Genomic DNA, 15,530 nt, shown 5'->3' on the forward strand with positions numbered 1-15,530 from the left:
ACTGACGAGGTTCATTTCCTGGTTCATCTCTACTTCATTCCTTCAACAAAGGATCAACCATGGCTACTCTCCAGTCCTCTGCGATTATGGATAGACAGGTCATTGATAGTGTTAAACATTGGAAGTACAGTATCTAATGAATGACGGCACGCTGGAAATAACTCGCACTACCCGCTTTCCGGGAACTCTTTCATTTCCGCTTTGCATGCTCTTGAATTTAGAGTTGTAGCGATAGATTTATACTATCACACAGCATGGAAACAGGATATTATATCTAATTTGTCCATGCCGACCAAAATGCCCCATTTAAGCTCTCTCTCCCGACCAGCCGCGATTGCCCAATATTCCTCTAAACCTTTCCAATCCATGTATTTGTCCACATATTATTTTTCCAATTTTGGTCTGCTTAGTTGACCAATAAATAACAATAACAATCAGATAACATATAATCAGTAACACAGTCAACTAATAACCGTAATATTAGAATCCGTGAATGTGTTTTTCTTTGCGTGATGAATCTAATTTCAGGACCTCTTGTTTATCTCACCTGATAAAAGATGTTCAGCAGAAGCACATGGAGACACTGAAGGCAGAGACTGTAATACTGAGCGTGAACACCATCCTGATGAAGGAGAAGGTTAAGGATTTCCAGCTGCTTGATAAATACGCTGAGTTCACGATCATCTCCACTGTCCGAGATCGGACACTGGTGGAACATGAGCTGCGGGCAAGAGGCCGACACCATGAAGATTGGAGAGAGGAACATCTCGGGGGAGAGTTTGAAAAAATCCGAACTGATCAGTTATTCCAGAACATTTCGGCGAGCAAATCCAAATCTGGGAGTTCGTCTGCCGTGGCCGGAGTTCCGGGGATCGGAAAAACAACAATGGTGCAAAAAATTGTTCATGACTGGGCCACAAAGAAAATATTCCACCAATTCCAGTTTGTCTTCAGTTTCAAATTCCGGGATTTGAACACTATTAACTGCAGAGTAACCCTGAGGGATCTAATTCTGGATCAATATCCTTACTTTGGGAATATGCTGGGAGAGGTCTGGAAGAACCCAGAGGGATTGCTGTTTATATTCGACGGTCTGGATGAATTCAAGTATAGAATCGATTTTGCTGACAGTCGGAGAGACACAGAACCTCAGCACCAGTGCCCAGATCCCGAGTGGTGGTGTGAAGTGTCTGACATTGTGTACAGTTTAATCCAGCACAAGCTGCTCCCAGGGTGTTCAGTGCTAGTGACCACCCGCCCCACTGCGTTACATTTACTGGAAAAGGCAGAGATCAGTGTCTGGGCTGAAATCCTGGGATTTGTTGGTGAGGAACGGAAGGAATATTTCACCAGGTATTTTGAAGATCAGGCGGTGGCAGCAGCTGTTTTCAAACATGTGAAGGAGAACGAGATCCTGTACACTATGAGCTACAACCCCTCCTACTGCTGTATCCTTGGCCTGACACTGGGCCCCTTCTTCACGCAAACACACTGGGACCCGCAGCGAATTCCCAAGACCATCACCCAACTATATTGCTACGTTTTATTTACAACATCCTGAAAAACCACGGCCGTGAGATTGAGAACCTCCGTGAGGTGTTACTGAGGGTTGGTCAGATGGCCTTCGCTGGAGTGGCTGAGAAGAACATCGTGTTCACAGATGGAGATTTGATCAAATACAATCTGCAGCCTTCCCAGTTCCTGTCCGGGTTCCTGATGGAACTTTTGGAGAGAGAGGGTTCAGCCCGGAGCGTGGTGTACACCTTCCCGCACCTCACCATCCAAGAGTTTGTAGCCGCAACTGCACAATTCCTGACTGTAGATCCCAGGAATATCGTGAAACTCCTGTCTGAAGCCCATGGGATGACAGACGGGCGATTTGAAGTATTTCTCCGTTTTGTCGCTGGTCTCTCCTGCCCATGGGCAGCTTGGATCCTGGAGGAGTTTCTGGGTAAATTCCCTCGTCAAACAATCTGCCGAGTGATTGACTGGGTGAAGGAGGAGGTTCAACGCCGGGCTGGAAACGTAAGGAGCGAAGCTGATAAACGGAGCCTCCTGAACACTCTGCACTACCTGTTTGAGTCTCATAATCCTGCACTGGCTCAGCAGACACTGGGATCTGTGGAGTCACTGTCATTCAGTTACCTGGGACTGACCCCGATTGACTGTGCGGTCCTGTCTCATGTCATCAGGTACTGTGATACAATCCAACGCCTCGATCTGGTGAGCTGCCGCATTCAGTGCGAAGGTCTCCAGCGGCTGGGACCGGCTCTGCACAAGTGTCAGCACTTGAGGTAACTGTCTGTTTGACGCGAACGCTGAACTGTAAAATTGTTTCACTATTTTGTTTTTCCGGCCATCACCCCTTCTATGGGGCCGCACGGGGGCACCCCTCCTATTTTACCTTCTTCTGAGTTGGCGGTGGTCGACTCCTTCGCCCCCCGGGTCACCGGTGGTCGACTCCGTGCCCCCCCTCTCCCCCGCGCCAGGTGCGTTGCCATCGTTCTCTGCACGGGGAACATTTCCCGGTCGTCGTGGAATGAGAATAAATAGTGAAAGTCACCGAACACCACAACCACAGAGATTTGTTCAATAATTTGCTGAGGTGTTTCCATAAATATCAGTTTGGGAGAAATTATCTATCTCAGCCTCGCCGGAGTTTGTATCAGTTTGTTTCTTACTCTGTCTGCTTGTGTTTAGACTGGGAAACAACGACCTGGGAGATTCCGGAGTGAAACTGGTGGCTGCGGCTCTGAGGAACCCGGACTGTAAAATACAGAGACTGGGGTAAGTCCCAGACTGTGAGAGATTGTGTTTACACTCACTGGGTGTCTGACACTGAACATTAATATGATCAGTAATTGTGTCACTGATAAACACTGGGGGTTTGCACCGTCTCCTGTATCTTTGTGTACCTCACCCTCACTCTCTCTCACCTCCAGGCTGGACCTTGTCGGTCTCACACATTCTGGAGCCGAGGATCTTGTCTCCGCTCTCAGTACAAACTCCTCATTGACGGAACTGGAGCTGGGTGATAATAAACTGGGCGATTCCGGAGTGAAACTGGTGTCTGCAGTTATGAGGAATCCGGACTGTAGAATACAGAGACTGGGGTAAGTCCCAGACTGTGAGAGATTGTGTTTACAGTCACTGGGTGTCTGACACAGAACATTAATATGATCAGTAATTGTGTCACTGATAAACACTGGGGATTTGCACCGTCCTCCTCCTCTCTGTGTCCCTCACCCTCACTCTCTCTCATCTCCAGGCTGTGGGCTGTCGGTCTCACAGATTCTGGAGCCGAGGATCTCGTCTCCGCTCTGAGTACAAACCCCTCACTGACTCAACTTCATCTGAGACACAACTCCCTCACAGACCGATCTGTCCCCGCTCTCCGCCGCCTCATACTGACCCTTCCGAGACTGGAGCGGATCTGGTGAGTGTTTATGTTAATGTTTAATGTAATAAAATATCAGGGGATCCACGGGCTTCTCCTGTGATTTTGTTCTGTAAGTGTTGGTGAAATATTAACCCCAGTCCCTGTTATTTACACTGTTGTTTCATCTGTCTATTTCCTCTTTATTCCTCGACTTGTTTCAGGCTGTGGGGGAATCAGTTCAGTGCAGATGGAGAGAACCAGCTGGGATGTCTGCGGGGAATCAGACCCGGACTGAGTGTGGACGTGTGAACATTCCGGAGTGTAAACGTCACCTCCCTGGGGACCGGAATAATGTTGGCCTATTCCTCGCCCTCCCCTTTAAATGCCCCCTACCCTTTAAACGACCGCCTTTCCCTTTAAACGGCCGCACTCCCCTTTAAACCAACGCTCCTATAGTGGCCCACTCCTGCTAAATGCAATCAAAGATCCTATAGCTATAGGATCTTTGAATGCAATGGGTTGACGTGTGGTACGCAACGGAACGGTAGGTGGACGTTTTTTCATCCATAACCGGACTGGACCGGACCCGACTCGACTCGCAGTGTAATCAACGTTGCGGGGGAACAGTTTGTGTTAATAAATTAAAATTCTGAAAATGAGAAGATTTTTTCAAAATAACTTTTATTTTTACGAGGATGTTTCCGTAACCGGCTTCCGTCTCCCCACTAGTATCCTATGGGATCTTGCTGCGGGGACGGAAGCTGGTTATGTGGAAATGTGGCCTTATATTACCCATGAAGCTGCCCCTGACCGTACTATGTCATTTCCTGACTGTAGATCCCAGGAATATCGTGACACTCCTGTCTGAAGCCCATGGGATGACAGACGGGCGATTTGAAGTATTTCTCCGTTTTGTCGCTGGTCTCTCCTCCCCACGGACAGCTTGGATCCTGGAGGAGTTTCTGGATACATTCCCTCGTCAAACAATCTGCCGAGTGATTGACTGGGTGAAGGAGGAGGTTAAACGCCGGGCTGGAAACACAGAGAGTGAAGCTGGTAAACGGAGCTTCCTGAACACTCTGCACTACCTGTTTGAGTCTCAGAATCCTGCACTGGCTCAGCAGACACTGGGATCTGTGGAGTCACTGTCATTCAGTTACCTGGGACTGACCCCGATTGACTGTGCGGTCCTGTCTCATGTCATCAGGCACTGTGATACAATCCAACGCCTCGATCTGGTGAGCTGCCGCATTCAGTGTGAAGGTCTCCAGCGGCTGGGACCGGCTCTGCACAAGTGTCAGCACTTGAGGTAACTGTGTGTTTGACGCGAACGCTGAACTGTAAAATTGTTTCACTATTTTGTTTTTCCGGCCATCACCCCTTCTATGGGGCCGCACGGGGGCAATCCTCCTATTTTACCTTCTTCTGAGTTGGCGGTGGTCGACTCCTTCGCCCCCCGGGTCACCGGTGACCGATTCCGTGCCCCCCCCCCCCCCCCCCCCCCCCCCTCCCCCCCGCGGCAGGTGAGTTGCCATCGTTCTCTGCACGGGGAACATTTCCCGGTCGTCGTGGAATAAGAATAAATAGTGAAAGTCACCAAACACCACAACCACAGAGATTTGTTCAATAATGTGCTGAGGTGTTTCCATAAATATCAGTTTGGGAGAAATTATCTATCTCAGCCTCGCCGGGGTTTGTATCAGTTTGTTTCTTACTCTGTCTGTTTGTGTTTAGACTGGGAAACAACGACCTGGGAGATTCCGGAGTGAAACTGGTGGCTGCGGCTCTGAGGAACCCGGACTGTAAAATACAGAGACTGGGGTAAGTCCCAGACTGTGAGAGATTGTGTTTACACTCACTGGGTGTCTGACACTGAACATTAATATGATCAGTAATTGTGTCACTGATAAACACTGGGGATTTGCACCGTCTCCTGTCTCTCTGTGTCCCTCACCCTCACTCTCTCTCATCTCCAGGCTGGACCTTGTCGGTCTCACACATTCTGGAGCCGAGGATCTTGTCTCCGCTCTCAGTACAAACTCCTCATTGACGGAACTGGAGCTGGGTGATAATAAACTGGGCGATTCCGGAGTGAAACTGGTGTCTGCAGTTATGAGGAATCCGGACTGTAGAATACAGAGACTGGGGTAAGTCCCAGACTGTGAGAGATTGTGTTTACAGTCACTGGATGTCTGACACAGAACATTAATATGATCAGTAATTGTGTCACTGATAAACACTGGGGATTTGCACCGTCTCCTGTGTCTCTCTGTGTCCCTCACCCTCACTCTCTCTCATCTCCAGGCTGTGGGCTGTCGGTCTCACAGATTCTGGAGCCGAGGATCTCGTCTCCGCTCTGAGTACAAACCCCTCACTGACTCAACTTCATCTGAGACACAACTCCCTCACAGACCGATCTGTCCCCGCTCTCCGCCGCCTCATACTGACCCTTCCGAGACTGGAGCGGATCTGGTGAGTGTTTATGTTAATGTTTAATGTAATAAAATATCAGGGGATCCACGGGCTTCTCCTGTGATTTTGTTCTGTAAGTGTTGGTGAAATATTAACCCCAGTCCCTGTTATTTACACTGTTGTTTCATCTGTCTATTTCCTCTTTATTCCTCCACTTGTTTCAGGCTGTGGGGGAATCAGTTCAGTGCAGATGGAGAGAACCAGCTGGGATGTCTGCGGGGAATCAGACCCGGACTGAGTGTGGACGTGTGAACATTCCGGAGTGTAAACGTCACCTCCCTGGGGACCGGAATAATGTTGGCCTATTCCTCGCCCTCCCCTTTAAATGCCCCCTACCCTTTAAAACGACCGCCTTTCCCTTTAAACGGCCGCACTCCCCTTTAAACCAACGCCCCTATACTGGCCCACTCCTGCTAAATGCAATCAAAGATCCTATAGCTATAGGTTCTTTGAATGCAATGGGTTGACGTGTGGTACGCAACGGAACGGTAGGTGGACGTTTTTTCATCCATAACCGGACTGGACCGGACCCGACTCGACTCGCAGTGTAATCAACGTTGCGGGGGAACAGTTTGTGTTAATAAATTAAAATTCTGAAAATGAGAAGATTTTTTCAAAATAACTTTTATTTTTACGAGGATGTTTCCGTAACCGGCTTCCGTCTCCCCACTAGTATCCTATGGGATCTTGCTGCGGGGACGGAAGCTGGTTATGTGGAAATGTGGCCTTATATTACCCATGAAGCTGCCCCTGACCGTACTATGTCATTTTCGTCGAATGGACTATCTTGCTCCGCTATAGGATCTTTGCTTTAAACCACAATGTATCCTGGGCCGGATGGGCTGTCACGTCAGAGGCGGAAGGTACACAAAATTGCTGGAGAAACTCAGCGGGTGCAGCAGCATCTATGGAGCGAAGGAAATAGGCGACGTTTCGGGCCGAAACCCTTCTTCAGACTGATCGCGGCGCTGCTGCTGCTGCTGATGCCAGATATCCGGTGCTGCCCTCCAGTAGTGAACGGGGGAATTGCAGCGGGAACTGCCGGATCAAGGATGTGACTTTATCAGCTCCTGCTGTGGATTGATGGTGACAACAGCAGCAGCAACATTGTTCAAACTGTTCATTCACACAGCAATGTCTGTTACTGCTTTATCAAATGTAAATGAAACGTAAATGGTTTATTATGGTTTAAAACTTGTAAAGTTTGTTGCTGTCCATGTTGCTAATATTTGCTGAAATCAATAAACACTTGTCAACTGGAGATTTCCTGTCGGATTGCTGATTATTTGAGCAGAAATGTGTAACTTTATCATCTGACCTCCATTCTTTATTCACTCAGTTCTCTCCCTCCGCTCTCGAACCTTTCTCCTGTGCTTTCTCTCTGTGCTTACCCTCCCGTGTTCTCCCCTTCTTCTTCCTTATCAGGATTAAACATCACTCTCATCCATACTCCTCCACCATGCCCCTTCTCATGCACCCTGCCTCGTATTTCCCCCGCCTGCTTCCCATCCCACTCGTGCTCCCATCCTGCCTCCGCTCCTGCAACCTCCCTCCTGTACCCACCCCCTCCTATTACTCCCTACTTCCCCTCCTGCTTGCCCCTCCTGCCACCGATTTTGCCAGCCTCCCTTCTGCTTCCATCACCTCCTCCTCCTTCTGCTTCCCCCTTCCTGGTCACCTCCACTCCTACCACCACCACCCCCACTCCTGTCCCCCATCCCCCCCACTCCTGCACCCCCTCATCACCTCAGCCGCCCCTTCTCACCCTCTAGGTCTCAGCCCCTTCCTGCTCTGCCGTCATCATACCCGCTCCTCCTCGCCCACATTCCCTTGCCCTCATTCCGTCTCCCACTCCTTCCCACCCTCTTCCCCCTCTCCTTCCCCCACACTCTCCCCCTCCTTCTCCTACTGAGCAACAGCAATAATGTGAATCTCAACCTGCACAGGAATCAACCGCGACCGAGAGACACATTCGCAGTCGCTATTAGATTAATTTATGAAATGTCCCAGACTCTGCACCATCTCAGTGTTCTGCAAGAGCGGAACACACTGATGCTATCACGAGGCAGGCAAAGATATTAACACACTTTGTAAACCGGCAAATCCCACCCAGGAAACATTACAAAAATTGGCCTCTAATGCTGAAACCTGGGCAACGCAAACATGACAAAGTTTGATTGAACATTGCCTGAAAAATCTAGATGAGGAGTAGCTGGAGTGTGACCCAACTGATCGTGTACAGGAGGCGGTCGCCAAAGCCTTAATCTGCAAGAAGAACAATGTGGGTGATAAATTTAAAATCAGAATAGAGGATCTTAGTGAAGGAGTTTTGAACCTGACCTCAGAGACTGGCTGGAAGAGCGTGGCAGTCCCCTGGAGTCCCAGCCCCACAGACGGGCCCCTCTTCAACGTCCAATGTATCTGTGTACAAAGATCCTAAAGCGGAGGATGCTATAGGATCTTTGGCTGTGTACATACCTGTTTTATCAGCCATGATCACATTGAACTGCGGTGCTGGCTCGACTGACCAAATGGCCTACTCCTGAGAGAGAGAGAGAGAGAGAGAGAGAGAGAGAGAGAGAGAGCCCGAGAGAGGGAGAGCCCGAGATAGAGAGAGAGAGAGAGAGAGAGAGAGAGAGAGCATCCAGCCCAGTGTCCAAGCAGGCAAGCCGGCAAGTGTGGAAATTAAATTTGCACATTTTGAATATTGTTTCCAAAGGAAAAAGCAAGTTCCAAGAGATAGGGCGATCAAGACCGAGAGAGAGAGAGAGAGAGACAGAGAGAGAGAGAGAGCGAGAGAGAGAGAGAGAGAGAGAGAGAGAGAGAGAGAGAGAGAGAGAGAGAGAGAGAGATAGAGAGAGAGAGAGAGAGAGAGAGAGAGAGAGAGAGAGAGAGAGAGAGAGAGAGAAAGAGAGAGAGAGAGAGAGAGAGAGAGAGAGAGAGAGAGAGGGAGAGAGAGAGAGAGAGAGAGAGAGAGAGAGAAATAGAGAGAGAGAGAGAGAGAGAGAGAGAGAGAGAGAGAGAGAGAGAGAGAGAGAGAGAGAGAGAGAGAGAGAGAGAGAGAGAGAGAGAGAGAGATAGAGAGAGAGAGAGAGAGAGAGAGAGAGAGAGAGAGAGAGAGAGAAAGAAAGCTGCTGGCCCTGACGGCATCCCCGGGCGCGTGCTCAGGGCCTGTGCTGCGCAGCTGACAGACGTCTGGACTGACATCTTCAACCTGTCACTTGCCCAAGCAGTTGTCCCCACTTGCCTTAAAACCACCTCCATCGTGCCAGTGCCAAAACACTCCACTGCGGCAAGCCTCAACGACTTCCGCCCAGTTGCACTTACCCCCATCATCACCAAGTGCTTCGAGAGGCTGGTCCTGGCACACCTCAAAAGCTGCCTACCCCCCACACTGGATCCCTATCAGTTTGCCTACCGCAAGAACAGGAGTACGGAGGATGCCATCTCAACGGCACTTCACTCCGGCCTCTCCCACCTCGACAACAGAGACACTTACGTAAGAATGCTGTTCATCGATTACAGCTCAGCATTCAACACCATTATACCATCAACACTGATCACCAAACTCGGTAACCTGGGCATCGACCCCTCCCTCTGCAACTGGATACTGGACTTTCTAACCAACAGACCCCAGTCTGTGAGGTTAGACAAGCACACCTCTTCAACCCTCACCCTGAACACCGGCGTTCCACAGGGCTGTGTGCTGAGCCCCCTCATCTACTCCCTCTTCACCTATGACTAGACACCTGTACATGGTACTAACACCATCATCAAGTATGCAGATGATACAACGGTGATTGGCCTCATCAGCAACAACGATGAGCTGGCCTACAGGGAGGAGGTCCAGCACTTAGCAGCATGGTGCGCTGACAACAACCTGGCCCTTAACTCCAAGAAGACCAAGGAGCTCATTGTAGACTTCAGGAAGTCCAGAGGCGGCACGCACACCCCCATCCACATTAACGGGACGGAGGTGGAACGTGTTTCTAGCTTCAGGTTCCTGGGAGTCAACATCTCCGATGACCTCTCTGGGCCCACAATACCTCTACTCTGATCAAGAAGGCTCATCAGCGTCTCTTCTTCCTGAGGAGACTGAAGAAGGTCCATCTGTCTCCTCAGATCCTGGTGAACTTCTACCGCTGCACCATCGAGAGCATCCTTACCAACTGCATCACAGTATGGTATGGCAACTGCTCTGTCTCCGACCGGAAGGCATTGCAGAGGGTGGTGAAAATTGCCCAACGCATCACCGGATTCTCGCTCCCCTCCATTGAGTCTGTCCAAAGCAAGCGCTGTCTGCGGAGGGCGCTCAGCATCGCCAAGGACTGCTCTCACCCCAACCATGGACTGTTTACCCTCCTACCATCCGGGAGGCGCTACAGGTCTCTTCGTTGCCGAACCAGCAGGTCGAGGAACAGCTTCTTTCCGGCGGCTGTCACTCTACTCAACAACGTACCTCGGTGACTGCCAATCACCCCCCCCCCCCCCCCCGGACACTTATTATTATTTATTCAAATCGTTTGCTATGTCGCTCTTCAAGGGAGATGCTAAATGCATTTCGTTGTCTCTGTACTGTACACTGACAATGACAATTAAAATTGAATCTGAATCTGAATCTGAGAGAGAGAGAGAGAGAGAGAGAGAGAGTGAGAGAGAGAGAGAGAGAGAGAGAGAGAGAGAGAGAGAGAGAGAGAGAGAGAGAGAGAGAGAGAGAGAGAGAGAGAGAGAGGGGGGGGGGGGGAGAGAGAGAGAGAGAGAGAGAGAGAGATAGCAGGCACGAGTCGGCTGCTTGCCCCTCTTTCGGGCCTACGGCCGTGCACGTGTGTCCCTGGAGAGGGAACATGCGGTGTTCACGGGGACTTTGGAGGTATTCCGTGGGCGCTGGTCACCGCGTGGGGTTGAGAGTATTGTGAATAATGATTGTAATGTTGTACTATAATGACACTTGATATAATGTAAGTTCGTTTTTGTGTATGACTTAATCTGTTGTATTATTTGATGTGTTGAATAAAGTCTTGGAAAAAAATGAATGAGGGAGACCCCCATTGAAACATACAGACTAGTGAAAGGCTTGGATAGAGTGGATGGGGAGAGGATGTTTCCACTAGTGGGTGAGTCTTGGACCAGTCATCATTGCCTCCGAATAATATGGCCGTTTTAAGGAAAGGGATGAGAAATATCTTTCGTCAGAAGGTGCCAAAATTGAGGCCAAGTCTGTGGATATTACCAAGTCAGAGATAGATCGATTCCTGACTTGTAGATGTGTCAGAGTTTACGGGGAGAGGCAGGAGAATGAGGTTAGGAGGGACAGCAAGATTAGACATGATTGAATGGCAGAGAAGACTTGATGGGTCGAATGATCTAATTCTACACTTAACATTTATGCAATAACATATATTTCCTGCATTCAACGTGGCGGGCACAGACGCCACACTACAGGCACAGGATTTCCAATACTCTCAGCGGAGCTTGATGGGGCGGGTGACGTGGTGACGCCTGCGGAATCTATTCGAGACGCAGTGTGTCTCCTTAGAACGTTCCGACTGCTGTGCCAGCTGCGAACTAACTTGGTCATGGAGCACCAGATATTCTTTTCACATAATTGAATGTTGGTCTTCATATCAAGATAATTTCAGTATAGAAGAGGTTCCTCTGCAGTTGTATAGGGCTCAGGCAGGACCACATCTGGTGTATTTTGTACAGTTTTGCTCTCCTAATTTGAGGAAGGACAACCTTATGATTGAGGCAGTGAATGTAGCTTCACGAGATTGATCCCTGGGATGGCGGGGCTGTCATATGAGGAAAGATTTAAAAGGCTAGGCTTGAAATCACTGGAGTTTAGAAGGATGAGGGGAGGTCTTATAGAAACATAAAATTATAAAAGGACTGGACAAGCTAGTTGCAGGAAAAATGTTCCCAATGTTGGGCGAGTCCAGAAACATGAGTCCAAGTCTTAGAATAAAGTGGATGTCATTTAAGACTGATACTCAGAGCTGCTGTAGATTTGGAAGCAACAGCAGGAGAAGTTAAGCAAGAGAAAACACTGATTGGCTCTAGCCCAAATGGGAGGAGATATGTGAGTCAGAGGGGTGAAAACTGTTGAAAAGGAGAGGCAAAACACAGGCAGAATTTACTCAGAGCTGCTGTAGATTTGGAAGCGACAGCAGGAGAAGTTAAGCAGGAGAAAATACTGATTGGCTCTAGCCCAAGTGGGAAGAGAGAAGTGAGTCAGAGCGGGGAAAACAGTTGAAAACTGAGGAATTTGGGTTGTAAATTGGTAAATTGGGCAATTAATCAGTCAATATAAGCAAGACTGCTCTTAGGGAGCGCCAGTGAGGGTGCGGCCTTGTGAATAAAGTGTGAGTCTTTGGCTCGAGACTCTTCGGCGAGGAGGCTGGGGAGAAGAGGCTACGCAAAACTCTGCAGAGGGAGAGACGAAAGAAGGAGATGTCAGGCAAGGTGATTCAGTGCGATGCTTGCAGTATGTGGGAGGTCAAGGACACTGCTGGTGCCTCTGGCTGCTACAAATGCGAGAAGTGCATCCAGGTAGAGCTCGTGAAGGAACGTGTTGGGGAACTGGAGAAGCAAGTGGACGTCCTCAGGTTCGTCCGAGGAATAGAGTCGTTCCTCGCCAGTAAGATTGTTACACATAAGGTTATGGAATAGAGAAGGTGGGTGACGGTGAGAAAGGGAGGGAAGCATGGAATGCAAACATCCCCGGGTGTTGTACCTCTTGTGAAAAGGTCACCCACTTAAAACCTGTCTGGACAGAAGACGTTATTAAACTGAGCAGCGGACTGGCTTGCGAAGCAAAAAGGGCGGTTGAGGCAAAACCAAACAGGCCAAAGTCAGGCAACGCCATTGTATTGGGAGACTCCATTGTGAGAGGTACGGACAGGAGTTTATGCGGCAATAGACGGGATGCGAGGATGGTGTGCTGCCTTCCTGGTGCCATGATCCAGGATGTCACGGACAGAGTGCAGAAAATCCTCAAGGATGAAGGTGAACAGCCGTAAGTGGTAGTGCATGTCGGCACAAACAATGTCGGAAAAAAAGGGGATGAATCTTCTGCAGCGAGACTTTAGATAGCTCGGAAAAATGCTGAAAAGCAGGACCTCCAGGGTTGTTATCTCCGGTTTGCTTCCAGTTCCTCGTGCTGGCGAGAGCATGAACAGGGAGATACGGGAACTGAACGTGTGGCTGAGGAACTGGTGCACGGGGCAGGGATTTAGATTCTTAGATCACTGGGATGCGGATTGTAGTAAGGGGGAACTGTACAAAAGGGACGGATTGCATCTTAACAGATGGGGGACCAGCATTCTGGCAGGCAGGTTTGCCACTGTTACACGGGGGTTTTAAACTGAATAAGGGGGATGGGGTATCGAATGGTATCGTGGAGGATGGAGTTAAAGGGAAAGGGTTTCTTAAATGTGTGAGCGTAGAGACAGGAGGGTGTAAAATGAGGGTAGAAGCAATAGGTAGCAAGGTGAAAAGTAAAAGTGGCAGGCAGACAAATCCAGGGCAAAAATCAAAAAGGGCCACTTTTCAACATAAATGTATAAGGGGTAAGAGTGTTGTAAAAGCAAGCCTGAATACTTTGTGTCTCAATGCAAGGAGCATTCGTAATAAGGTGGATGAGTTGAATGTGCAGATAGCTATTAATGACAATGATATAGTTGGGATTACGGAGACATGGCTCCAGGGTGACCAAGGCTGGGAGCTGAATATCCAGGGATATTAAATATTCAGGAGGGATAGACAGAAAGGGAAAGGAGGTGGGGGTAGCGTTGCTGGTTAGAGAGCAGATTAACGCAATAGAAAGGGAGGACGTTAGCTTGGAGGATGTGGAATCGATATGGGTAGAGCTGCGAAACACTAAGGGGCAGAAAACGCTAGTGGGAGTTGTGTACAGGCCACCAAACAGTAGTAGTGGAGTTGGGGATGGCATTACACAGGAAATTAGAAATGCGTGCAACAAAGGTAAAAAAGGTATAATGGGTGACCTCAATCTACATTTAGTTTGGGTGAATCAAATTGGTAAGGGTAGTGAGGAAGAGGATTTCTTGGAATATAGCGGCATAGTTTTCTAAACCAACATGTAGACGGACCAACGAGAGAGCAGGCTATTCTAGATTGGGTATTGAGTAATGAGGCAGGGTTAGTTAGCAGTCTTGTTCTGCGTGGCCCCTTGGGCAAGAGTGACCATAATATGGTTGAGTTCTTCATTAGGATGGAGGGTGACATTGTTAATTCAGAAACAAGGGTCCTTAACTTAAAGAAAGGTAACTTTAAGGGTACGAGACGTGAATTGGCCAAGATAGGTTGACAATTAGTTTTTAATCAGTTTACGGTGGATATGCAATGGTAGGCATTTAAAGACGGCATGGATGAACTACAACAATTGTTCATCCCAGTTCGGCAAAAAAATAAATCAGGGAAGGTAGTGCATCCGTGGATAACAAGGGAAATCAGGGATAGTATCAAAACAAAAGATGAAGCGTACAAATTAGCCGGAAAAGGCAGACTACCAGAGGACTGGTAGAAATCCAGAGTCCAGCAGAGGAGGACAAAAGGCTTAATTAGGAAAGGGAAAATTGATTATGAAAGAACACTGGCAGGGAACATAAAAACTGACTGCAAAATCTTTTATAGATATGTGAAGTGAAAAATATTAGTTAATACAAATGTAGGTCCCTTGCAGTCAGAAACAGGTGAATTGATCAGCGGGAACATGGATATGGCAGACAAATTGAATAACTACTATGGTTCTGTTTTCACTAAGGAAGACATAAATAATCTGCCGGAAATAGCAGGGGACCGGGGGTCAAATGGGATGGAGGACTGAATGAAATCCAGGTTAGCCGGGAAGTGGTGTTAGATAAATTGAATGGATTAAAGGCCGATAAATCCCCAGGGCCAGATAGGCTGCATCCCAGAGTAATTAAGGAAATAGCCACAGAAATAGTGGATGCATTAGTGATAATTTTTCAAAACTCTTTAGGTTATGGAGTAGTTCCTGAGGATTGGAGGGTACCTAATGTAAAATGGAGGGAGAGAGAAAACGGGGAATTACAGACCAGTTAATCTAACGTCGGTAGTGGCGAAATTGCTAGAATCAGTTATTAAAGATGAGATAGCAGCACATTTGGAAAATGCTGAAATCATTGGACAAAGACAGCATGGATTTATGAAAGGTAAATCATGTCTGACGAATTTTATATAACTTTTCCAGGATGTAACTAGTAGAGTGGATAAGGGAGAACCAGTGGATGTGTTATATCTGGACATTCAGAAGGCTTTCGACAAAGTCCCACATAAGAGATTAGTATACAAACTTAAAGCACACGGTATTTGGGGTTCAGTATTGATGTGGATAGAGAATTAGCTGGCAGACAGGAAGCAAAGAATAGGAGTAAACGGGTCATTTTTACAATGGCAGGCAGTGACCAGTGGGGTACCACAAGGCTCAGTGCTGGAACCCCAGCTATTTCTAACCCCAGTCTACAGAGAGATTTATGCCAGTTGGAAGAGTGGGCTGAAAGATGGCAGATGGAGTTTAATGCTGGTAAGTGTGAGGTGCTACATCTTGGCAGAACAAATCAAAATAGGACGTACATGGTAAATGGTAGGGAATTGAAGAATGTAGGTGAACAGAGGGATCTGGGAATAACTGTGC

The 15,530-nt window shown here is 48.3% G+C and overlaps 1 protein-coding gene across 1 annotated transcript; it reads left to right on the plus strand.

Annotated features, from left to right (window-relative positions):
* Nucleotides 1–461: 461 nt before the first annotated feature.
* LOC129715358 (NACHT, LRR and PYD domains-containing protein 3-like) lies at nt 462–6,168 on the plus strand. The gene is given in 9 exon segments (XM_055665232.1): nt 462–1,540; nt 1,543–2,294; nt 2,701–2,787; nt 2,943–3,113; nt 3,269–3,352; nt 5,114–5,200; nt 5,356–5,526; nt 5,684–5,851; nt 6,016–6,168. Coding segments are annotated over 9 exon segments (2,655 nt in total). The 5' UTR covers nt 462–493; the 3' UTR covers nt 6,104–6,168.
* The last annotated feature ends 9,362 nt before the right edge of the window (nt 6,169–15,530 follow it).

The sequence above is a fragment of the Leucoraja erinacea genome, unplaced genomic scaffold, assembly GCF_028641065.1.
Source record: "Leucoraja erinacea ecotype New England unplaced genomic scaffold, Leri_hhj_1 Leri_1136S, whole genome shotgun sequence".
Lineage (NCBI taxonomy): Eukaryota > Metazoa > Chordata > Chondrichthyes > Rajiformes > Rajidae > Leucoraja > Leucoraja erinaceus.